General features: G+C 38.3%; 1 protein-coding gene across 1 annotated transcript in view; it reads right to left on the bottom strand.

Moving 5' to 3' along the window:
- ANKRD31 (ankyrin repeat domain 31) overlaps positions 1 to 26,211 on the bottom strand; it is a 160,979-nt gene that overhangs the window by 58,457 nt on the left and 76,311 nt on the right. The window contains 6 exon segments of the mRNA XM_044266987.1: positions 10,032 to 10,174; positions 12,108 to 12,245; positions 15,913 to 16,077; positions 16,763 to 18,287; positions 19,207 to 19,259; positions 24,191 to 24,338. Coding sequence (XP_044122922.1) covers positions 10,032 to 10,174; positions 12,108 to 12,245; positions 15,913 to 16,077; positions 16,763 to 18,287; positions 19,207 to 19,259; positions 24,191 to 24,338 — 2,172 coding nt within the window.

The raw sequence follows: 26,211 nt of genomic DNA, 5'->3' as shown, positions 1-26,211 counted from the left end.
CTACAGCAGAGACTGTGTGGGCCAGAAAAACCAAACTGTTTATTATCTAGCTCTTTAAAAGAAGTATTTAGCAAGCCCTGCTCTAGACCAGGGCTGTCCAACAAAATTTTCTGTGACAATGGAAGCACTCTAATTTACATTTCCAATGTGATAGCCACTTCCAATACAGTATGATACATGTAGCTATTGAGTACTTCAAATATGGCTAATGCAACTGAAGAATTGATTTTTTAATTTAATTAATTTAAAATAATTTAAATTAAAATAGACACATGTGGCTAATGGCTACAGTACAGGGCAGCACAGCTCTAAATCACATTCCTTTTCCAGGGGTAAAGATATTTATAATCTTTCTCAAGCAGCAGAACGAGGCCTAGAACTTGGGCTTTCTAATACCTCGTCCAGTGTTTTATCCACTAAACCAAGCTCCTCTCTCCCATCTCCTGTGGTTAATTTTAGCTCTTGACATTTATTTTTACAGAAGGTCCTTTGTATCTGAGTAATCATTTTCTCTGTCCCTTCAAGTTAACAAATTTCTTTTTCTTTTCTTTTTTTTTTTTTTAAAGATTTTTATTTATTTATTTGACAGACAGAGATCACAAGTAGGCAGAGAAGCAGGCAGAGGGTGGTTGGGGGGTGTGGGAAGCAGACCCCCTGCTGAGCAGAGAGCCTGATGCGGGGCTTGATCCCAGAACCCTGAGACCATGACCTGAGCCACAGGCAGAGGCTTTAACCCACTGAGCCACCCAGGCGCCCCAAGTTACCAAATTTTTATAAAGAAAGCTAGAGTCTTCAAAACAGGAAAATTCTCACTCATGGAAACCATTTACAAAATGTTACCCAAACAACCTCCCTCCTTACTAACATAGAATCTTTCCTATCCATCAAGTCAACAGCTTTGTTGTTCAGTTTATTACTCGTCAATTATGTTGTAAGCAGCTAACAATAAAATGTAAATACACTACAAATTGATTACAAAGTCCCAAGGTACAAATATAAAATTTCCTGAAGTCAAACATTAAAATAATGTTGGAGAAATACTTGAAGCACCTGTGAAGCCATGATGAATGAAAAACTGACAGGTAAAATTGTTAACCTAAAAAAAGAAATATCATAAGAATTTGAATATAAAAGGACTGAGAGAAGACCTAGTAAAAACTTGTTATACCTCTGAAAATGTTTGCAAAAAGAACTTCCTTGAGGTAGGGGTATAGAAAAATCAAGTATGAGATGAAGTATATCCTATGTACTGTTACATAATTTTGCCAGAAAAATTAGGCCATGAAAGCAAACTTTATTCACTCTTTTCCTGTTTTAGAAATTAGCATATGTAGCAATTAGAACCTAAATAAAATACTGCTTAGAAAAGAGTTAACACAGCAGGCTGGAGACTGCTATCTAGAGAGGTTGCTTGCAAGGCTGGCCTTTAGCTGACATCAATGAACCTGACTGGTAAACAGTACCCTACATTGGTAGAAAACTTTCCCTATTGATAATGGTAACTTTCTTTGCTTAAACATTCTACACAGCCAATGTGCTTTGTGCTCTTAGGAGTCTGGAATCTTGGTATGTGCTAGGCAGAGAGTGCTTACATGACCAGTCCCAATATAAATCTTTGAAACTGAGTTTCTAATGAGCTTCCTTGGAGGGGAAACACAGAAATGACCTTTTTGTTGCTGGGGGAAAGGTAAGCTGTGAGTGACCTCCCATGAGGAAGAGAGCATAATAAAACCTTCACTAAATACCCTCAGATTCCACCTGTGTTTTTTCCTAATGAGTCAGCAGCATATACTTACTACATTGTTGTAACAAATCTTAGCCATGAGGGGTGCTTGGGTGGCTCATTTGGTTAAGCCTCTGCCTGTGGCTCAGGACATGATCTCAGAGTCCCTGGATAGAGCCCTGCATGGGCTCCTGCTCAGCAGGGAGCCTGCTTCTCCCTCTCCCTCTGCCTCTCCACTTAGGCTCTCTCAAATAAATGAAATCTAGGGGGTGCCTGGGTGGCTCAGTGGGTTAAAGCCTCTGCCTTCGGCTCGGGTCATGATCCCAGGGTCCTGGGATTGAGCCCCGCATTGGGCTCTCTGCTCAGCAGGGAGCCTGCTTCCTCCTCTCTCTCTGCTTGCCTCTCTGCCTACCTGTGATCTCTGTCAAATAAATAAATAAAATCTTTTAAAAAATAAATAAATAAAATCTTAAAAAAAAACAGAAAAAGAAAAAGAAAGAAAAAAGAATCTTAGCTATGAGCACAACTGTATGCTGAGTTCTGTAAGTCCTTCCATTTAATTCCCAAATTTACGGGTGGTATTATGGACCTCCTCATTTTCTTTTTTTTTTTTTTTTCCCAATTTATTTATTTTCAGAAAAACAGTATTCATTATTTTTTCACCACACCCAGTGCTCCATGCAAGCTGTGCCCTCTATAATACCCACCACCTGGTACCCCCAACCTCCCCCCCCCCCCGCCACTTCAAACCCCTCAGACTGTTTTTCAGAGTCCATAGTCTCTCATGGTTCACCTCCCCTTCCAATTTACCCAAATTCCCTACTCCTCTCTAACGCCCCTTGTCCTCCATGCTATTGGTTATGCTCCACAAATGAGTGAAACCATATGATAATTGACTCTCTCTGCTTGACTGATTTCACTCAGCATAATCTCTTCCAGTCCCGTCCATGTTGCTACAAAAGTTGGATATTCGTCCTTTCTGATGGAGGCATAATACTCCATAGTGTATATGGACCACATCTTCCTTATCCATTCATCCGTTGAAGGACATCTTGGTTCTTTCCATAGTTTGGCGACTGTGGCCATTGCTGCTATAAACATTGGGGTACAGATGGCCCTTCTTTTCATGACATCTGTATCTTTGGGGTAAATACCCAGGAGTGCAATTGCAGGGTCGTAGGGAAGCTCTATTTTTAATTTCTTGAGGAATCTCCACACTGTTCTCCAAAGAGGCTGCACCAACTTGCATTCCCACCAACAGTGTAAGAGGGTTCCCCTTTCTCCACATCCTCTCCAACACATGTTGTTTCCTGTTTTGTTAATTTTGGCCATTCTAACTGGTGTAAGGTGATATCTCAATGTGGTTTTAATTTGAATCTCCCTGAGGGCTAATGATGATGAGCATTTTTTCATGTGTCTGATAGCCATTTGTATGTCTTGATTGGAGAAGTGTCTGTTCATATCTTCTGCCCATTTTTTGATGTGTTTGTCTGCTTCGTGTGGGTTGAGTTTGAGGAGTTCATTATAGATCCTGGATATCAACCTTTTGTCTGTACTATCATTTGCAAATATCTTCTCCCATTCCGTGGGTTGCCTCTTTGTTTTTTTGACTGTTTCCTTTGCTGTGCAGAAGCTTTTGATTTTGATGAAGTCCCAGAAGTTTATTTTCGCTTTTGTTTCCTTTGCCTTTGGAGACGTATCTTGAAAGAAGTTGCTGTGGCTGATATCGAAGAGATTACTGCCTATGTTCTCCTCTAAGATTCTGATAGATTCCTGTCTCACGTTGAGGTCTTTTATCCATTTTGAGTTGATCTTTGTGTACGGTGTAAGAGAATGGTCGAGTTTCATTCTTCTACATATAGCTGTCCAGTTTTCCCAGCACCATTTATTGAAGAGACTGTCTTTTTTCCACTGTATATTTTTTCCTGTTTTGTCGAAGATTAATTGACCATAGAGTTGAGGGTCCATATCAGGGCTCTCTACTCTGTTCCACTGGTCTATGTGTCTGTTTTTATGCCAGTACCATGCTGTCTTGGTGATCACAGCTTTGTAATAAAGCTTGAAATCAGGTAAGGTGATGCCGCCAGCTTTATTTTTGTTTTTCAACATTTCCTTAGAGATTCGGGGTCTCTTCTTTTTTTTTTTTTTTTTTTTTAAAGATTTTATTTATTCATTTTGACAGAGAGAAATCACAAGTAGACAGAGAGGCAGGCAGAGAGAGAGAGGGAAGCAGGCTCCCTGCTGAGCAGAGAGCCTGATGCGGGACTCGATCCCAGGACCCTGAGATCATGACCTGAGCCGAAGGCAGCGGCTTAACCCACTGAGCCACCCAGGCGCCCCCGGGGTCTCTTCTGATTCCATACAAATTTTAGGATTATTTGCTCCAGCTCTTTGAAGAATGCCGGTGGAATTTTGATCGGAATGGCATTAAAAGTATAGATTGCTCTAGGCAGTATAGACATTTTAACAATGTTTATTCTTCCGATCCAAGAGCATGGAATGGTCTTCCATCTTTTTGTGTCTTCTTCAATTTCTTTCATGAGTGTTCTATAGTTCCTCAAGTATAGATCCTTTACCTCTTTAGTTAGGTTTATTCCCAGGTATCTTATGGTTCTTGGTGCTATAGTAAATGGAATCGATTCTCTAATTTCCCTTTCTGTATTTTCATTGTTAGTGTATAAGAAAGCCACTGATTTCTGCACATTGACTTTGTATCCTGCCACGCTACTGAATTGCTGTATGAGTTCTAGTAGTTTGGGGGTGGAGTCTTTTGGGTTTTCCATAAAAAGAATCATGTCATCTGCGAAGAGAGAGAGTTTGACTTCTTCATTACCAATTTGGATACCTTTTATTTCTCTCTGTTGTCTGAATGCTGTTGCTAGGACTTCTAATACTATGTTGAACAAGAGTGGTGAAAGTGGGCATCCTTGTCTTGTTCCTGATCTCAATGGGAAGGCTGCAAGCTTTTTCCCATTGAGGATGATATTTGCTGTGGGTCTTTCATAGATAGATTTGATGAGGTTCAGGAATGTTCCCTCTATCCCTATACTTTGAAGCGTTTTAATCAGGAACGGATGTTGGATTTTGTCAAATGCTTTTTCTGCATCAATTGAGAGGACCATGTGGTTCTTCTCTCTTCTCATATTAATTTGTTGTATCACATTGATTGATTTACGAATGTTGAACCATCCTTGTAGCCCAGAGATGAATCCCACCTGATCATGGTGGATAATCTTTTTAATGTGTTGTTGGATCCTGTTGGCTAGGATCTTGTTGAGAATCTTAGCATCCATATTCATCAGTGATATTGGTCTGAAATTCTCCTTTTTGGTATGGTCTTTGCCTGGTTTGGGGATCAGGGTAATGCTGGCTTCATAGAAAGAGTCTGGAAGTTTTCCTTCTGCTTCAACTTTTTGAAACAGCTTCAGGAGAATAGGTGTTATTTCTTCTTGGAAGGTTTGGTAGAATTCCCCAGGGAATCCGTCAGGTCCTGGGCTCTTGTTTTTTGGGAGGTTTTTGATCACTGATTCAATCTCGTTATTAGATATCGGTCTATTCAGGTTGTCAATTTCTTCCTGGTTCAATTTTGGTAGTTTATATTTTTCCAGGAATGCATCCATTTCATCTAGGTTGCTAAGCTTATTGACATATAACTGTTCGTAATAACTTCTGATGATTGTTTCTACTTCCTTGGCGTTAGTTGTGATCTCTCCCTTTTCATTCATAATTTTATGAATTTGGGATTTCTCTCTTTTCTTTCGGATTAGTGTAGCCAGTGGCTTATCGATCTTACTGATTCTTTCAAAAAACCAGCTTCTAGTTTCATTGATACGTTCTACTGTATCTCTGGTTTCTCCCTCATTGATCTCAGCTCTAATCTTGATGATTTCCCTTCTTATGTGTGGAGTTGGTTTGATTTGTTGTTGATCCTCCAGTTCTTTAAGGTGTAGAGACAGCTGGTGTGTTCTGGATTTTTCAATTTTTTTGAGCAAGGCTTGGATGGCTATATATTTTCCCCTTAGGACCGCCTTTGCTGTATCCCATAGGTTTTGGACCGAAGTGTCTTCATTCTCATTGGTTTCCATGAATTGTTTCAGTTCTTCTTTGATCTCCTGGTTGATCTAAGCATTCTTAAGCAAGGTGGTCTTTAGCTTCCAGGTGTTTGAGTTCCTTCGGAACTTTTCCATGTGATTGAGCTCCAGTTTCAAAGCATTGTGATCTGATAATATGCAGGGAATAATCTCAGTCTTTTGGTATCGGCTGAGTCCTGATTTGTGACCCAGTATGTGGTCTATTCTGGAGAAGGTTCCGTGTGCACTTGAGAAGAATGAGTATTCTGCTGTTTTAGGGTGGAATGTTCTGTATATATCTATGAGGTCCATCTGGTCCAATGTGTCGTTCAATGCTCTTGTTTCTTTATTGATTTTCTGCTTCGATGATCTGTCTAATTCTGAAAGAGGCGTGTTAAGATCGCCTACGATTAGTGTATTCATATCAATACAACTCTTTATCTTGATTAACAGTTTTCTTAAGTAATTGGCTGCTCCCATATTGGGAGCATAGATATTTACAATTGTTAGATCATCTTGGTGGATAGTCCCTTTAAGGATTATGTAGTGTCCTTCTGTATCTCTGACTACAGTCTTTAGTTTGAAGTCTAATTTATCTGATATGAGAATCGCTACCCCAGCCTTCTTTTGAGTCCCATTGGCATGAAAGATGCTTCTCCACCCCTTCACTTTCAGTCTGCGTGTATCTTTAGGTTCAAAATGGGTCTCTTGTAGACAGCATATGGATGGGTCCTGTCGTTTTATCCAATCTGCAACCCTGTGCCGTTTTATGGGTGCATTTAGGCCATTCACATTGAGAGTGATTATTGATAGATACGTTTTTATTGACATCGAGTTACCTTTGAAGTCTTTCTTTCTGTAGAATGTCTCTATATTTCTGTTCAATGCTATTCTTGGGATTTTTCCTCTTTTATAGAACCCCCCCTTAATATTTCCTGTAGTGTCGGCTTGGTGGTTGCATAGTCTTTTAAGCCTTGCCGGTCTTGGAAACTCTTTGTCTCTCCATCCATTCTGAATGTCAGTCTTGCTGGATAAAGTATTCTTGGCTGCATGTTCTTCTCATTTAGTGCCCTGAATATATCTTGCCAGCCTCTTCTGGCTTGCCAGGTCTCTGTGGACAGGTCTGACGTTATTCTGATGGGCTTCCCTCTGTAAGTAAGGAGCCTCTTTGCCCTGGCAGCTTCAAGAGATTATACCTACAATTATAATTTCTCAATTTGACTATCAGGTGTCATGATGTTTTTTTGGAGTGTATAATCTTGGGTGGAGACCGTTCAGCCTCTAGTACATGAACGCTGGTTTCATTCGCGAGATTCGGAAAATTTTCATGAAGGACTTGTTCCACGATATCTTCTAGACTTCTTTCTTTCTCCTCCCCTTCAGGAATTCCAATAATTCTGACGTTGGAACGCTTCATGGCATCATTTATTTCCCTAATTCTGCTTTCGTGGGATCTAAGCTGTTTGTTCCAGGCTTCCTCCTGATCCTTTCTCTCTATCTGTTTGTCTTCCAGATCACTAATTCTATCTTCTGTCTCAGTTACTCTAGCTTTGAGAGAGTTTAGATTGGATTGGAACTCATTGAGAGCATTGTGGGCCTCCTCCCTGGTAGCTTTAAGCTCCACCCTAACATTGTGAACATCCTGTCTGGTCGCTTTCAGTTCGGCCCTAATCAATTCTGTTTGGTCATCCATGGCTTTCTCCAACCTAGCTATTGCCTGGATAATTGTTAGCCTGAATTCTCTTTCTGACATATTGTCTATGTTGATAGCCGTTAGCTCTATTGCAGAAGGTCCATCCTCTGTATTTTTCTTCGGTTGGGCATTCCTCCTCCTAGTCATTTTGGTGGGAGAAGACTGAACAGATGTAGCTGGATGTATCAACTCTGGTGCAGTCAAGGTGCACCCTGGAACACTTCCTGATCTCCGTCTCAGAGAGAAGCCTCAGTCTGGGTGCAGAAGCTGAATAAATTCCCCCTTGGACGCTGGCAGTGCAGGTTCCAAGTTAAAGACCCTGGGGGCGCAGGATCTTTTGCTCGTCCCCAAAGCCAAGGCAGTGGCGGCTGTCTGGGAGCTCCTGACCGCCAGAGAGGTTCCAAGCAGCGATCGCACACTGAGATTTTGCCGCCGGCCGGGGCTGGGAGTGCCCGGCTTGCGCGCACCTCTTTTCAGAGGCGGCTGTGGGTCGGGCGCGCGTCTGGGGCACTGAGAACGGGGCGCTGGTCCGTAAGCTGCAGGCTGGGCTTTTGCGCGCCTCTGTCCGGGGAAGAGTTTCGCGCGCTCGCGGCTTAGACTTTGAAACAATGGCGCGGGTCAAGAAGCGCCCCCGGGCCTTAGAAACCCAGGAGAGCTGGAGGGACGTGTGCGCACATCTCAAGCTTTGTGGTAGGGCTAGTGCGGTTATGCAGACCGGCGCAGCTCCCATCCCCTCACAGGAGCCGGAACCCCCGCGCTCTGGGGCGCGCTGGCGGCTTAGGGACCAGGAACCGGTTTCTCCACCGCACTCTCTCTGCCTCCGCGCCGGGGAGGCCGTCTGGGACCGGGGACTTAAGCCCCTGTCCCTAGCCGCCCCAATTCCCACAATTTGCCCCCGCGATCCTTTGCTCTTTTGGAGTGCTTTCAACCAGTCTCCAAGTTAATGCTGGTCCCCAGACGCAGGGCACTCTCGCTCGTATCTGGTATTACTTTTGCACCAGTCGCCTCTGGTGGCTCCCTCCCCCTTTTGTTTATCTTCCGATATCAGTCCGCTGTTCCCATTCCGCTTTACCTGCTCACTGGCGTCTTCTGCCCCTGTAGAGATCCAGACGTGTATAATTCTGATCTCAGGCTGATTTCATGGGTGATCAGAGTTCTTTGGTAGGTAATCAGCTCACTTTGGGGTACCAGCTGAAAAGACGCCTCTTCCTAGTACCCCGCCATCTTGTCCCCCCCTCCTCATTTTCTTTGTTTCATATTGCACTGTTCAGGATAATTTCTAAAAATGTGATTTACCTACTATAGAATTTTGGCCCTTATTTAAGTGGTTTCACTTTAAGTGGCCTTTTCCCTGTACACATAACCAGTAAGCTAATTAATGACTCTTCCTGTTTGCCTTCCATTTTGAGATCAGACCTTACCTATTCTTTTTAAATTAAATATCATAAAGGCCAAAGAGCTTCTTTGGTCAAAAGAAGACACTCTGGACATTAGTCCACCCATCTGGTATTATTAATATATATATCTTTTTAAGTAGGCGCCGTGCCCAGGATGGAGCCCAAAGTGAAGCTTGAACTCACAAACCTGAGATCAAGACCTGAACTGAGATCAAGAGTTGGATGCTTAACCAACTGAGCCACCCAGGTGCCCTTTTCTGATATTACTTTTAATCATTAGTTTAATCTCTTATTGCTGCAAATCATAAATTCAATACTATTCCTTTACATGACTACCTTTAGGCTGAAAACAGTGGGGATATGCTTTCATAAAATTAACAAAAAAATCACCAGGGCCTAAAAAATATCTACAGACAGATATATATTGGTGTTAGTGAGAGGTTCAATGTATTTTTTATATGAACTTTGGTTTTATATTGTTGTTACTGGTGTTGGTTTCCTTCACTATTCTTTCAAAGCCAGTGGTTATTCCTGAAGTCTGCACTGTCTATTCATAAAAGTCTTCTGCTCAGATTTGTCAAAAAGGAGTTTAAAAACCTTAATGATTTTAAGGTTTAGTTTTGAAATTCAGTGTTACTGAAATAATTTTCTTTTGTATAATTTTCTTCTGTGACAGCTGTCTGATTAAGAAAAACAAAGGAGAAAAATATATAACAAACCCACAGGAACATGCATTTTTATCCATTTCTTTGAAACTTAAACCCACGGAGAAATTCTGAGTTCGAAAAAAAAAAACCTGTCAACATATATTATCACTACAATTAGATCTTTTATACACAAGAGCAAATCATTTAATACAATTAAAAATGGAATGTATTAGATTTATAGCCTACATTTACCCTGAGACATTTCATTTTATTCTGAGTTACATGAATTTTATGAGGAAAAGACAATGGAAAAACAATTCATTAGTTAATATGATTTTCCAGTCAATAAACAACATCCTATCTTCATTTAAAATTTTAAGTAGGTTTTAAAAATCATTTATTTTAAGGAATTACTTTAGTGTTCAGTTTAAAATACCTTCATTTTCTTCACTCATTTTTCTAAGAAAAAGTAATGGGAAACCAATCTGATGTGCACTGTACCTTTAAATGATTGTTGGCAGCAGCATCATGTAAGGGATTAATCCCATCTGGATTTTCACAATTAACATTAGCACCAGCTTTTAACAACTCTACAATTATATCATTAGATCCCTCACTAGATGCCTCATGAAGTGGTGTCCAACCTAAAAAAGGAAAAGAGAAAAAAAAACAGAAGCTGCTGCCTATAAATCAACATTCATGTAATAACTTCATTATTAATTTTATTTGCCCTAATACAATGGATATCTATGTTGATTCAAATGTATATATTAAGTATCAGACAAGAAATAATATTGAAAACCATGGTCTCGAAATGTTTCAATTTTGAAAACCAATCTCATAAAAAATATTTATCAATCCAAGTGCCAAAACAGAAGAGTCACAGAACATAAAATATAATGGGACTAGAGTAAATACTAATCATGTCAATTTGTCTCAACTCAGATATTAAAATAGAGTAAGATTAAGTCTGCTTCCCCATTTGTATCCCTGCATTGTCATATATCTCTTTAAAATGACATAATATTCTTGAAATCAATCTTTGAGTTTTTCCCTCTGTTAACTCCTCACACAAGATTATTTTGTGCTTGAGCAAAATGTCAGATCAATTTAAATATGGAGGCTGAAAATAAAAATAAGGAAAGAGAGAAACAACAAATAATTAAAAAGAGAGGAGAAAGAGAAGGGATAGGGAAAAAAAAAAAATTGGCACTCTCTCCAAAGTGACAGTTTAGTATTAAGATCTCTGAGGAAAAAACCTAAATAAAGCTCTCTGTACTCCTCATTCTGTATACTTCCTCTGAATGCTCCCACATGTATGTTAAAAACTGTTGCAGAGGAGGTTATTTTAGCATTGGGTGAAAACCAAGATAAATTTAACTACTCAACTAAATAATATATTATTATTTTTAAAAATTTATTTATTTATTCTTTTTAATAAATATATAATGTATTTTTATCCCCAGGGGTACAGGTCTGTGAATCACCAGGTTTACATACTTCACAGCACTCACCATAGCACATACCCTCCCCAATGTCCATACCCTACCCCCCTCTCCCAATCCCCCTCCCCCCAGCAACCCTCAGTTTGTTTTGTGAGATTAAGAGTCACTTGGTGAACCAAGAGAGACTATGGACTCTGAAAAATAGTCTGAGGGGTTTGAAGTGGCGGCGGGGGGGGGGGGGGAGGTTGGGGTACCAGGTGGTGGGTATTATAGAGGGCACGGCTTGCATGGAGCACTGGGTGTGGTGAAAAAATAATGAATACTGTTTTTCTGAAAATAAATAAATTGGAAAAAAATATGAAAAAAAAAAAAAAGAGTCAACTTACGGTTTGTCTCCCTCCCAATCCCATTTTGTTTCATTTATTCTTCTCCTATCCCCTTAATCCCTCCATGTTGCATCTCCACTGCCTCATATCAGGGAGATCATATGATAGTTGTCTTTCTCTGACTGACTTATTTTGCTAAGCATGATACCCTCTAGTTCCATCCACGTGTTTCCGGAATTGTGATGCCACCAACTTTGGCTTTCTTTTTCAATATTCCTTTGGCTATTTGAGGTCTTTTCTGGTTCCATATAAATTTTAGGATTATTTGTTCCATTTCTTTGAAAAAAATGGATGGTATTTTGATAGGAATTGCATTAAATGTGAAGATTGCTTTAGGTAGCATAGACATTTTCACAATATTTGTTCTTACAATCCAGGAGCATGGAACTAAATAATACATTATTATATATAATATATTATTAAAAAGTTCAAAGTTAGCAGCCAGCATGAGAACTGGGGTAGGGTGGATGAAATGTGTATTTCAGGGCGCCTGGGTGGCTCAGTGGGTTAAGCCGCTATCTTCGGCTCAGGTCATGATCTCAGGGTCCTGGGATCGAGTCCCGCATCGGGCTCTCTGCTCAGCAGGGAGCCTGCTTCCTCCTCTCTCTCTCTGCCTGCCTCTCTGCCTACTTGTGATCTCTCTCTGTCAAATAAATAAATAAAATCTTTAAAAGAAAAAAAAAAAAGAAATGTGTATTTCAGTAATTTCAAGTTATAAACACAATTAAAATTTCAAGAATCCAAACCTGCATTATCTTTTAGATTCACATCTGCTCCAGATTCTATTAGAGCCTTCACCAGAGACAAATTTCCTCTTCTGGCAGCCAAATGAAGCCGGCTTTCCCCTCTGGCATTCCTCTTATTGATCCCAACTGTTTTCACTTCTGTAAATTTGCCAAGTAAAGCTGAGGTTTCTTTTCTGTCAAATGCTGATCATTACAAAGGAGCTCAGAAAATACACTGCAACTTCCTCAAGAAATCCTAAATAAGGTGCACTACACAAAACACATGTGAATATCATCATTGCTATTACTGTTTAAAAATCTAACTTGTGAAGGAATTGTAGAGCATCTAAGCACATTAGTTTGCATTCATTCTAACAGCTGTTTAATCACTCTATCATAAGCTTGATTACAACAAATAAACTTCCTTCAGCTCTACCCTCATTTTGCCCTCAGTAGTCCTTTAACAATGGAAAAAATTTTTCTTAAAACAAATTATAATTTTTTTTTAAAGATTTTATTTATTTATTTGAGAGAGAGAGACAGTGAGAGAGAGCATGAGCGAGGAGAAGGTCAGAGAGCGAAGCAGACTCCCCATGGAGCTGGGAGCCCGATGTGGGACTCGATCCCGGGACTCCAGGATCACGCCCTGAGCCGAAGGCAGTCGTCCAACCAACTGCGCCACCCAGGCGTCCCACAAATTATAATTTTATAAAACTCCTCTTTCTATAACTCTTCTCTAACCCAGTGAGTGTGTTTTCGATCACAAAAGACACCAAAACCCAGAGCATGGCCCAATGGATTATTTTTTCTTTCAAAAAAGCATGCAGTACAACATCATTATCCAAAGATTTAAAAAAAAACTTCTCCTTGCACCACAAGTTACAGAGACTTAAGTTGGAGATTAAAAAAAGTCAAAACCAACCAAACAAAAAAACCTAAGTTTTCCCCTCAATTTCCTCCCCATGCTAAAATGATAGTAAAAGATTTTTTTTTAATACCATAAAAAGAAAATAGAAAAGGAAAAAATAGAGGACAAAGACTTCAACAACTTTTTGGCAAATGGAAAATCACTGCTGGAGAAGGGTTAACCAACTTCGTGAAGTGGGGGAAATGCCTCACCCAAATGCCTGCAAAAAGAATTAGAGAGAGAGCCCATCTCTACCCAGCATTTGGGGGCATCAAGTATGGTGAAAAGCAGTGTGCATTGAACTGGGCTAGAAACATGGAGATTGACTAAAAGTATATACACAGAAGTTGGGACTAGTTCCTTTCCCTAACCCTGAATGTCTGGCAACCATTCCTCTCACCCAAGGTTTCCATCCCCAAGCCAAATTTATTTTCTGTAGAAACTACATCAGAGAAGCTTGAGAGTGAGACACAAGGAAGGCAAAGTAGAGGATTAGAGTGATGAAATAGAAAAGAATATTCATTAAACCAGTAGTCCTCAAATGTAGTCCCAGATTAGCAGGATCAGTATCACCCGGGAAACTTGTTAGAAATGCTAATTCTCCAGCTCACCCCACAAGACTACTGCAGAGGATAGACTTTAAGGTAACTCCTAATGATCCCCATCTCCTGGTATTTATGGCCTTGTATCATCCACTCCTCTTGAATACTTTGCTTCTAACCAATAGAATGTCTCAATATTGAGGGTATTTCACTTTCTTGATTAGGTTATAAGAAACTGTAACATCTGTCTTGCTAGCAAAGTTGCTCTACCACCTTTAGCTTGCATGTTTTGAAGAACCAAGAGGACACACTGGAAAAGCTCATGATGGAAGAAACTGAGGATGACCACAAGCTGGCTACAACCCTCAAGGAACTGAGTTCTGACAATAACCACATGAGCTTGAAAATGGATCCTTCCCTGGTTGGGCCTTCAGAAGAGACTCCAGTCTTGGCCAATGCCTTGACTGTAGTCTATGAAATATCCTGAGCAGAAGACCTACCTAAGCCATGTCCAATTCCTGATCTACAGAAACTATAAGATAAAAAATGTGTGTTGTTTTAAACTGCCAAGTTTTTAAATGTGTAATACACTAATAGATAATATACCTAATGATTAGATTTTCTGGGAACAGAGCCCAGCAATCTGTGTTTTAACAAGCTTTCCAGGTGAATCTGATGCAAAATATGGTCTGAGAACCACTGCATTAAACCTTAAGATGCGCTCCCTATTCTATTTCCTAAAGCCAGGAACTAGGCACATAGTTTCAGGGCAAGAGATATAAAGCTCAGAGAATTACTCTCTAAAAGATGGATTCTTTGGTTATGTGAATCACAGGGAACACTGACAGCTTCATGTCTGCCACGGACATCTAGAGAAAATCATACTGCTCTTACAAATTTGCACTTAGAAATTCTTTATTTGAAGAATAAAGACATATTATATATATTTAATGCTATATATACATATATAGAGAATATATTTTAAAATTATGTAATATCCAAAACAGCAGACCTGTAGTTTGCAAGTAGACTTGTAGTTTGGAAAAATCTCTCCAAAAATTGTTATTGTGAATGGTACAAATCTTCTCACCTAGCTCATGGTGTGTTGTAGCAAAGAATATAGGCACATGAAAAACATTTTGGGGCAAAAACTCAAAAACTGTTCCATTTTACTGTCATCACAAATTTCTACAGCACATAACTGAAATTTTAAAATAAAATCTGGAAAAAACTGGAAAAGAAACGAACAGAACTCATATTTTCACAAAAAACTTCTTCAAAAAGTCCACTGTGGTTAATGCGGTTAATGCTGAACACTTCTTAATAGCATCATACTTCATTAACAAATTAATAAATATTAATTGATAATATTTAATAACTGGCATCAATATTATTTATTAATAAAGTATAATGCTACTAAGGCATTCTCAGCTTTCAGTTACTTTGTATGTGATTTTTTTTTACTCTCTGGAAACTCAAGATCCTTAATTACATCTGCAGAGATTCTTTTTCTATTTATGTAAAATTCACTCTTTTATATAAGATATTATCACAGGCTCCAGGGATTAAGACATGGACATGTTTGAAGTGGCGGGGGGGGGGTGGGAGGTTGGGGTACCAGGTGGTGGGTATTATAGAGGGCACAGCTTGCATGGAGCACTGGGTGTGGTGAAAAAATAATGAATACTGTTTTTCTGAAAATAAATAAATTGGGGGAAAAAAAAAAAAAAAAGACATGGACATGTGCTGGAGGGCCACTATTCAACCCACTACAGGAGGGATGTATAAGAAGGGCTTTAGATTACACGAGAGGGGGACGCAGAGAATTCCTAATCCTACCTCTTAATAGACAATTGATAAATAAACTTTTCAGTGTTTGCTATTTAACCTGAAGTGGCCTGACCTCGCCTACTGTTCACCACAGAACTAGCTCCAAGAACTGTCAAAGGATGGTTAACTTGTCCATACTGCCAAACATACTCAGTTCATTCATCTGACAATAAGAAACCAGTGACCATTCTTTAATTTGCCTTATGGTGAAAGGGCTCAATGGAAGTATCTAATGGATTTGGCATAATTCAGATGCATTGCCCCCATTCAAAATTCTTGCTGTCTCTCTGTTTATCTTACCTCCCCTAACATTTAAAATTAGAAGTCATAGGCAGAAACATGACAAGAATATAGTGACAACTAATGGATTCTCATGTGGTACTTTATAATAAAACAATCTAAAAAAAAAAAAGCTGAAATAATCTTATAAGTTAGTGAATGAGAAGAACCAACAGTAAATCTGAGAGTTTAGAAAGTTCCTGAAGTACAGGGCACTGCTCAGTGTGATCATGTCAACTTTTACCTATACAGGTATAGGAATACAAACCTTGACTGCAGTTAGCTTTCAAGAAATTTTGCCTTTTTCTGAAATTCTGAACTTTTTTGTGTTCTTGGATATTAGATGTGCAAATTTCAGAATCTGTTTTTTCTTTTTTCTCATCATTTCTCATAGTGGTTTCATCTCCATTGATATTATTAGTTAATTCCTCATCTGAAAAACAAACATTTTGCAACCTCAGTGCTGCACTTCTTCTTACTGGTTACATGATTAGAAAAGAGTCTGGCCTCAAACTCTTCTAAGTTTCTATTCCTAGCTGGACTGATTTTTTTTTTATTTTTATTTTTTTTTTAAGGGAATGAAACCATTTAAAATGATTTGGGGGGCACCTTGCTGCCTCAGTCGGTAGAGCGTATGATTCTCCTTCTTCGAGTTGTGAGTTAGAGCCCTGGTGGGTATAGAGATTACTTAAAAATAAAATCTTTTAAAAATGTTTTTATATAATAAACAAAGTTTGCTGGATGCAATTCTGATGGGAATTAGTGAATCACTGAAATCAACAGATTTAACAGTTTCCTGCTATGGAAATGTTAGTTTAACGGATACTAAATAAGTGCCATATTAAAAGGAAAAATATAAAAATAGATTAAAAAACATAAAACATAAAAATTGATAGAAATACTGCTTATTCTGTCAATATCAATTTAGCAACAATCTCTGAAAATAACAGTTTGATTCTCAAAGTCAACAATATTACTTAACTAACAGTATCCCTAAATTATATAGTCCACATGTCCTCATTCTTGTCAGTTCGGCTAGTTCAGTGGAATTCAGTTAGAAATTTCTATAAAGTAAGTAAATCTACAGATGTGTACAAAGCAAGCTATACAACCAATACCTGGTTTATGAGAAATTTCCTTTTCTTCTTTCTGTCTAAGTTGTGAGATATTGGTCAATTCCTTACTGATATTGTCAGTAGAATAAAAAACTGTATCATGTATGGTTTTGCTCTCTGGAAGATCTTGTTTCCTTTTTTCAACTGTAGTTGTTTCTATTACTTGAGAATTAACAACTGTGGATAAAGACCCATTTGAAGAACTTGTTTTCTGGCTTTCATCACTGTAATTCCTTTTAGGGTCTTCTCCTTCATTTACCTTTCCCACAATATGAATATCTGTTTGATCCATTAAAGGAGTTGGTGCTCTAGTGCTAAAATCTTGAGGCCTTTTGAATAGCTTCACATGACTAGTCAACTTTGAAGCTTCCTGTGTTGAAAATGTTCTTGGACAAGCTAGGAAAGTATGCTCAGGACTGCCATGTGAGTGATCAAAAGAAGTTTCACATGCGTGTTGTTCATAATTTGCAACATGTTGTTCAGGACCTATTGTATTTTCTGAATCAGAAAGACTAACAGCCTCCTGTTGTGGAAGTCTTAGACTGCAGGCTTTCAACTCATTTTCCTGTGAAAAATGGTCTTCAGAAGGCAAAAAGTGTTGAAAATCCATTTCTTCTGTATTTGTTATTATATTCTCATCATAGTTACAATGGTTTTTGCAACCTGTAGAACACACCACTTTTTTACATGCTACAGTCTTCTCAGAGGTAAAGCAATCATCATCATCATTATTAAAATTTTCCTTTATCAAGGATGCAAAAGAATTTTCCCACTTTTTAAGGCTCTCACCTTTCTGACCTGAGTTACTGTTTTCAGGAGATTTATGAGGGCTAATGCTCTGTTGTTCTAGGTGACAGTTAGGCTGCTGATCTGTAGTAACAAGTGGTAACTTGATTTCTTTCTGTAAGCCAAGTCCTGAGAAAAGAACAGCTTCCTCTTGGTCAGTGGATTCTAAGAATTTTATTTCTTGATTATCTGATAAATCCAGGCCCTGGGCATGTGTCTCTTTGGGAACTGAACAAGCCTCAATACTGTTACCTAATCCATTTTTCAGGCTTGACAGAGCTGGGCTAAAAAGTTTATGTGACTCTTCTGCAAGGTCATCAAAGGTTTGGAGATCATCTTGCTGACCAGTAACTAATCTGTTTCTTCTTCTGAGAGAAGAAAGAGCTATTGTCTTTCTTGGACTGCATACTTCTTGTTCTGCATCATCCACTTGAGTTCTTTTATGTCGTGTGTTTCTTCTTCCTTTATCAGTAGACACATTTGTGTTAGGACTTTTGACACTCTGAAGACTCTTCTTTTGGAGTCCCGTAGTAGAGTGGATTTGGTGAAGCGTTAATTGTTTATGCTTAGAGTTAACAAATTTTGTGTCTTTGGAATCTTTTTGGTAAGGCTCATATACATCTTTATTTATAAATAAACCATCTTTGCTTCCTTCATTAACTTTTACAAGTTCTGACTTCTGTCTGTTGGAATTTTCATCACAAACAAACCCAATGAGATTTTTAGAACTGAATTTTGGTTTCTAAAGAAAAAAACATAAAGTTAGCTTCAATTTTCAGCTGTAGTTCTATACTCAATTAATTCAGGATTGCTGATTAATCAAACCATTACTTCATTCAATCTAACCACAGGCCCTGATGGGATATGTACAACTGATATTTCAAAGAGGATGACTAACAGAAAAAGACAAATGTAGTAGACTAAAACTCATTATGTATACTACTGTGTATTTTCTGCTTCATATTTTAATTTGTTTTTCCCAGTGTTTCGCAGTATCAATCCTAGAAAGCATAATAAAAAATTTTAATCTACTTAATTTTTCTGGGCTTTAAGCAAAATCAAAGAAGAGTGCTTTAGAAACAATCTCATCTTTTCATTGTTATATAGACAGAGCTGGATTAAGAGAGTTCTTTCATCTAGTATCTGTGACAGACTATAGGTAGGGCAGCAGAAGTAGGGACTTAAAAACAAGACAGACATCCTCCCAAACTGATCTGCATGAAAAAATCATTGTGGGCTGAGATTAAAACAGAGAGACCGCTTCCTCTCACTCACCACAACCCAAGCACCAGATGAAGAGTAACTGCCCACCATATAAAATTTGAAGGAATGGATCAACACCTTTGGCTCTTGTACTGTGCTTAGGCCAGAGGAAATGCGACATGGTTGATAAACCTCAAGGCTCCATGAAGAGGAGGACAAAGGAAATGGCTACTGATACATCATTGTGCCAAGATAAGCTAAATTTACTCAATTGCTTCACACACTAACAGCCCAGAACCCTCTGATCCTCATGTAATTATTCCAAAGTTTCTTAAAAGCAAAGGTGAAGTCACTGTTCCTGATGAATGCTTCAACCATCTTTCTTTCCACTCTGATAATCTATAAAATAAGCAGCAGGTTCATTCCATAAACATATTTATTACTAAACAGAGCTATACCTTTTGCTGGTATGTATCCTCTATGTCTAATGGGCCGGTACTGTTCTTTTGAGCTATAAACAAAAGGAGAAAATCAGAGAAAATAGCCTCCAATGATCAGACTCTGGATTTCCAAAACCCACCAATCCTCTGCCATGAGAAAAACAGAGAAATAAGTGAAATTATGCAAACGTTTTCCATTCAAATTGGCACATATAACATTCCTATAATTGATAACTTTCCTATGTTTTAGAAGCCCAATACTATCTTGAGACACCTGAAAACATTTCTATAGGAAAAGCAATATGCTCCAACAAAAATTAAAGATGGGCAATAAACTCACTATTTTAACATTCGCCACAGATATATCCAGATACACAACTGCTACAAACTACTTTAATAAGGAAAAAGATTCTTTTATAATTAACTGGATAATCATTTCCTAATATGTCAGCTTATTAAGGTTCTAGTATGAATTAATGCTTCACTCTCTTAAAAGAGAAACATAGGGGCGCCTGGGTGGCTCAGTGGGTTAAAGCCTCTGCCTCCGGCTCGGGTCACGATCCAGGGTCCTGGGATCGAGCCCCGCATCGGGCTCTCTGCTCTGCAGGGAGCCTGCTTCCTCCTCTCTCTCTGCCTGCCTCTCTGCCTACTTGTGATCTCTGTCTAATAAATAAATGGAATGTTTAAAAGAGAAACATACATGCATGGAAAAGGCTACTCTTGAGAATGTGTAAGACAAAAAAACGATGGTCTGAATAAAATATACCTAGGTTGATAATAAAAGAAAAGTACTTTAGTGTCTCTTTTAAATACTAGAGATACAATTAGTTACCTATATACGCATTTGGCCACAAAAGATAAAAACCTAGAAACAGTGCCTTGTACATAGGAGGTATTCAATGATTATTTAATAGAAGGAGGAATAAATGAATGAACATCTTAGATGTGATATGTAAAAAATACAAAATTCTTTAAATCCATTATGAACTAGAAATGTAAAAATATTTTAACAGCGATATAACTGGGAAAAAGAACATTTTATTTCTTGGGAATAATTTTCATGACAGCAATCAAATTATAATGTACATAATGAGGCCTGGCATTCACCTATTCACCTCATGCAGGAGGGCTGACTCATAGAATGTCCTTCAATGGAGCACAGTCTCTGAAGCCTACTCCTGAGTTTCTATTTCCACTCATTTGCTTAGCAGCTCGGTGACCCTGGGTTAAGTTTCTTAATGCCTCTGCCTCAGCTCCATAAAATGAAAGTATTAACAGTCTTTATCTTACAGAATTGTTACAAGGATTAAATAAAATAATCCATGTAAAAAGTTCAGAGGACTTCCTGGCACAAAGAAAGTACTCCATTATTAATTTTGTTATTATTATTTTTCAAGAGCAAAAAGGACTGTGTGCATTCTCCTAACTTTGGTTCTTAAATAAAAGAACAGGGGGCGCCTGAGTGCTCAGTCAGTTAAGTGTCTGTCTTCATCTCAGGCCATGACCCCAGGGTCCTGGGATTGAGTCCTGCATCTGGCTCCCAGCTCAGCGGGAAGACTGCTTCTCCCTCTCCTCTGCTCTTGCTCTCTCTTGTCTCTCTCTCTCAAATAAATACAATCTTAAAAATACAAAAATAAATAAAAGTATTTTAAATAAAAGAGCAGAAACCTTTTTCTGGTTCTACAGAAACCTGCTTCTGGTTCTACAGGAACCACCATTTGGGGCATAATTCCTAAGAGAATCTGGAAGCAAGAAAGGGGCTTTCATCCCTTCTCACTTTGCATCTTTCAACTAACATTTTTTCTTTAATTTTTGTCTTATTTTATTCAAATTCAATTAAGTAAATATGGTATATTAGTTTCAGATGTAGAGTACAGTTATTCATCCGTTGCTCACCCAGTGCTCATTACATCATGTGCCTTCCTTAATGCCCATCTCAGTTTTCAAAGTCTATATTCCCTAGTATAACCAACTTAAAAAAAAAAAAACACTACACAGATATAAATTCTGAGGTGGTGAATTTTAGTGATGTTGCTGTAATTCTTTTCAGTTAGTAAGTTAGTAAGAAATTGCTTACAATTTCTTACTAACTTATAAAGTTGGTAAGTTAGGAAGTTAGTAAGAATGAACTCCTGTTCTATACCAAAGTAGATTTATTATATTCTATAACAGAAAACACCAAAAATACATTGCATAAGGAAAAGTCCTTTATTCATTAAAAGATCTTCAACTTAAATTTAAAAGCAAATACTCTGTTTGATATTCTTTAAGTAAGCTAATTTTTTCACTTATATTAAGTAAGCTGATAATTAACTTAAGAAATATTCAAACCACCCAATGAAGCATAATACAGCCCACCTTGGTAAATTGCCTCCCTAAAGAAGAGTGGGAGCTATCTCCAAAGAAGAAAGGCTTGGGATTCCTTCCATGAATGAAATTCCCTTGGGTAAGTATTGTCAGAAGTGGGCACTGTTGAACGTGAGATTCTAGCCTTGGAGAAAGAGCTAAAATGCTGGAGAAAGCACTCTCAGCAGAGCAAAACCATGCATGCTACCATGAAATAGAGAAGTTAAGCAATTAAGCAGATTATCAAAACAAAAATGTATACATATACATACTTTTGCTTCCAACTGAATATTTGCAATTTTTCATATAGCTTGAAATGTAAATATGAATGCAATAATCTATACAGTTTATATAAATATGAATATAATAATCCATCTCAATGTGCTTTTATAGACCTGGCCTCAAAAAGGTATAGTCTGTCCCTCTTATTTTCTGATGAGGTTGGGCTAGAAGAGCAAGAAGTCTTTTGTTCTAAAGAACTATTAATTACCTCTTGGTGGCCTTTAATTATCAGTAATGTTACCTCTTTATTATACAGTAGGGTGTTTTAATCCAAGTCTTGGTCCTTAGTCAACAGTATTCAAACAGTTAGCTCTTTAGGGAAAATTTTATTAAAATACAGTTTAATGGAGTGCCTGGGTGGTTCAGTCAGTTGGGCACATTCCTTCAGTTCAGGTCATGATCAGGGCCCTGGATTGAGCCCCATGCCAGGCTCTTTGCTCAGCAGCGAGTTTGCTTCTCCCTCTCCCTCTGTTCTCCCCTTGTGCTCTCTCTCTTTCTCTCAAGTAAGTAAATAAAATCTTTAAAAAACATATATAGCTTAATGAAAGTGAATGAGGCACATACACATCTCTTGAAGGTAAAGAATTTGCTTGTTTGTGTTTAAAAGGACTAACACACTATTTATTCAACAAATATTTACTAATGCCTACTGCAGATAAGGCATTTTAGTACTCATCACGACACTAAATAAAGATCCTTTCCTTCATTGAGCTTAGATTCTTTTTTTTTTTTTTAAAGTTTTATTTATTTATTTGAGAGAGAGAGACAGTGAGAGAGAGCATGAGTGAGGAGAAGGTCAGAGAGCGAAGCAGACTCCCCATGGAGCTGGGAGCCTGATGTGGGACTCGATCCCGGGACTCCAGGATCACGCCCTGAGCCGAAGGCAGTCGTCCAACCAACTGAGCCACCCAGGCGTCCCTGAGCTTAGATTCTTGAGGAAAGGCTGAAAACAAAAAATAAACTGTCCAACGTGTTAGAAGTTGTTAAGTGCTGTGGGGAAAGGATCAATATAATAGAGTAGGGCAAGAGGGATTGGAATGAGTGTGGCAGTTTGAAAGATATGTTCATAAAATTTCTGATACTACTCCTTTCAAAAGGTGCTTATAACAAATAGAATGTGGCAGAACTGGTTATGTATCACTTCCAAGACTAAGTTACAGAAAGCTTGAAGCTCTGTCTTGGGTGGATTCTCTCTCTTGATCACTTCCTCTGAGCCGGGCTATCAGCAGACCTGTGGAAAAAGCTCATGTAGCAAGCAACTGAAGCCTCCAGCTAGCAAGCAGTGAGGAAATGAGGCCTGCCAAGAACCACTCGAGTGAGCTTGAAAGTGGATTTTCCTGTCCTAGCTGAGCCCCAAGATGACCATCTCACTAAGAACTTGCCTGCAACCCATAAGAGACCCTAATCCAGAATGGTTCCTCACTTTAAAGGTTTCCAGACTTCTAATCTTCAGAAACTCTGAGAGATAATAAATGTTTGTTGTTTTAAGATGTTAAACTTTGGGTAATTATTGCATAGTGATAGATAACTAATACAGTGAGGGTAGGAAGGAAGCAGGTTGCAGTATTAAATAGGAAGGTCCAAGCCTCCCCAAGAAGATCACATTTGAACTAAGACTTGAAGGAGGTGGGGGAGGCCCACCTGAGGAACAGCAAGGAGGCCAGTGTTACTGAAGTCTAGTGACGAAGATAGAGAATGGCAGGAGAAGAAATTAATTAGCGTGGCCAGCTAAAACAGGGGCCTGTAGGCCACTGTAAGGATACTGACATTTCTTCTAGATTAAATGGAGAGCCACTGCAGGGTTCTGAACAGAATGTTGTGATCTTACCAAAAAATCTAACAGACACATTAAGGAGAATATAAAGAAAGTGCCATGCATGTAAATTCTTCTTATTGACAACCATAAATCAAGTTCTTTTGTAGTTCAATTTTTACCACTGTAATGGATGACAGGGTAAAAATATAGCCATAAGAAAAGACTGTTTGGGAATAGAAATAGAAATAAACAATCCTGGCCATACTCATCAAAAAAGATACAGCCAAATACAATTTACATCGTATTAGGTTATTCAGCCAAAAAACTGTCAGGGGGAAAAAAAAAAACTTTATAGAAGTTTTCTTAACTGTTTGCAATGCACAACTAGGGGAAAAGTACATTTGATATGATCTCTCTTTGTTCTTTTAGAATCCTTCCATTATGTGTATTTGCAAACAAGTCAGTGTGCTTCATTAAAGGAATGGAGCAAGGACACCACTGGTTGGATTTTCTCAAAACTAAGAAGGAAACGAAACTTACTTTCTATAATTCTAAATTCAATTTCTGTAACTCTCTACGAATATGATAAACAGATATAACAGAACAGTTTAATCTTACCTGATGTAAGGAGATGTTTTTGGTGTTTAGGAATGTATTTCTCAAGGAGACGCTTCATACGTGAATCTTTGGCCTCATCCACAGCACATTTTCCACTGTCACTTCTAAGTAATGGATTGGCTCCATTCAAAAGAAGTAACTCTGCCACCTACAGGAAGACTGTTCATGTGAGCATGCCCAGACAATAGGTAAATTACTGGACATGTGAGGTAGCACACAATTCTAAGCAATACCTGGTATTTCTTTCAGTGTGGATTTACTTACAACTTTGCCGAATAAAAAAAATCAATGTAATTGTTACTGAATCATAACTTGTTGATATACATACTCTTCTCTTACAACAAAAAAGAGAGAAAAAGGGAGAGAGGGAGAGGAAAAAAGAGAGAAAGGGGTAGACCTAGACCGGGAGAGAGAGGGAGGGAGGGAGGGATTGAAGGAGGAAGGAAAGGTCAGAAATGTATATATAGTTCAAGTGCTGGTGAATTAGAGCTGGCAGATATACGAAGAATTAGCATTGGGTTCTGTAGTAGAAAACATAAGTTTAACAGGTTCCAGGAGATGGTTATGTCTTCTATCTATAACTGTGTTGCTGCTGTTCCTCCTCAGAGTATTAGGGAAAAACCAGTCAACCCTTGATCTGTTACTGCTCCTCAAGGAACCTCCTCCATGAAGCACTCCCTGATCTCCCATCCATAGCTGCTCTAGAGAAAAATGACCTCTCCCTTCTTTCAGGTACATATTTTACTGTAATGCACAATATATATTGTATTTATCATTGTATTATTTCTTATATATCTGTCTTTCCTATACACTAAGGTTTCTGAGGGTGGGACTACATTTTTCTTCTAAAATTTGTTATTTTTGAATAGGGAGTTAATAAATATAGTTCAAATACAGAAGGCTCAGAAAAGTATACAATGAGAAATAAGTTTCCCTCCTCTACCCCTGTTCTCCAGGCATCCAATTTTCCTAAGCCCTTTTTATAGTTTCTCCTGAATTTTTCCACAACCTAGCCTAACAGGGCGGTGTGTGTTTGTGTACACAGACATATGTATACATATTTTTTTGTTATGCAGGTGGTCATATATTATATACATTCCCCTATATTTTGTCCCTGAACAAAGCTTTGAGATTGTACCATATCAGTATAAAATGAACTTCATTATTTTTAGCAGCTAAGTAATAGTCTACTATTGAATGTGCTGTACTTTATTTAACCAGTAGCCTCTTGACAGATATTTAAGTTGCTTACAAGCTTCTACTACAAATACATGTCTTAATCATCTTTATATCATTACTGCCTATCTCAGTGTCTAGCATAGAGTAAATATTCAATAAATATTCTTTAATAAAAGAATGCATGTAATCAGGGAGGACGTGGGGAGTATGCTCTAAGTAAACCTACACTAAAAGGAGCCTAAATTTTTATGTTAAAATCTGGAATGAGAAAAGGGATCTGAATTTCTGTAAATTACATATCCCCTTCAAAGTAAATACATGTACGTTCTTCCTTTTATAACAAAGCATACTAGGAGAGAAAAATCACAATACCACAAAGGGACAATATAAGCCAGATCCCTTAAACATTATCCAGACTCAGCAATTCTGCTTTTCTAACTATTTTATTATGAGAATTTAATGCTAGATAGGGAAATTGAAAGTAACAGTAGATATAATTAAATCTGTAATTCATATATAAGCCAGATGAGGTATAAGAAGATAACAAATTTATGCTAGATCTTCATGCTTTATTCAGGAAAAAAAAAAGAGTACACAGCTTTCTTTTAGGAAAAGAAGTTTTGGGAGAGAGGAAGGAAGATGGCAGAGAGTAGGGGATGCTAGTTTTGTCTAGTCCCTGGAATTCAGCTAGCTAGCTATCAAACCATTCTGAACACTGTGAACTTGACTGGAGATCTAAAAAAAGAACTGCTATAATACTACAAATAGAAAAGTGACCACATTCTGCATGGTAGGAGGTTCAGAGAAGTGAATCTGAGTGATATATCGGAAGATAAACTGCA

This window comes from Neovison vison, chromosome 1 (genome assembly GCF_020171115.1).
Source record: "Neovison vison isolate M4711 chromosome 1, ASM_NN_V1, whole genome shotgun sequence".
Taxonomy (NCBI): Eukaryota; Metazoa; Chordata; class Mammalia; order Carnivora; family Mustelidae; genus Neogale; species Neogale vison.
The sequence above is the reverse complement of the archived record's forward strand: the minus strand, read 5'-3'. Positions and strand labels throughout refer to the sequence as shown.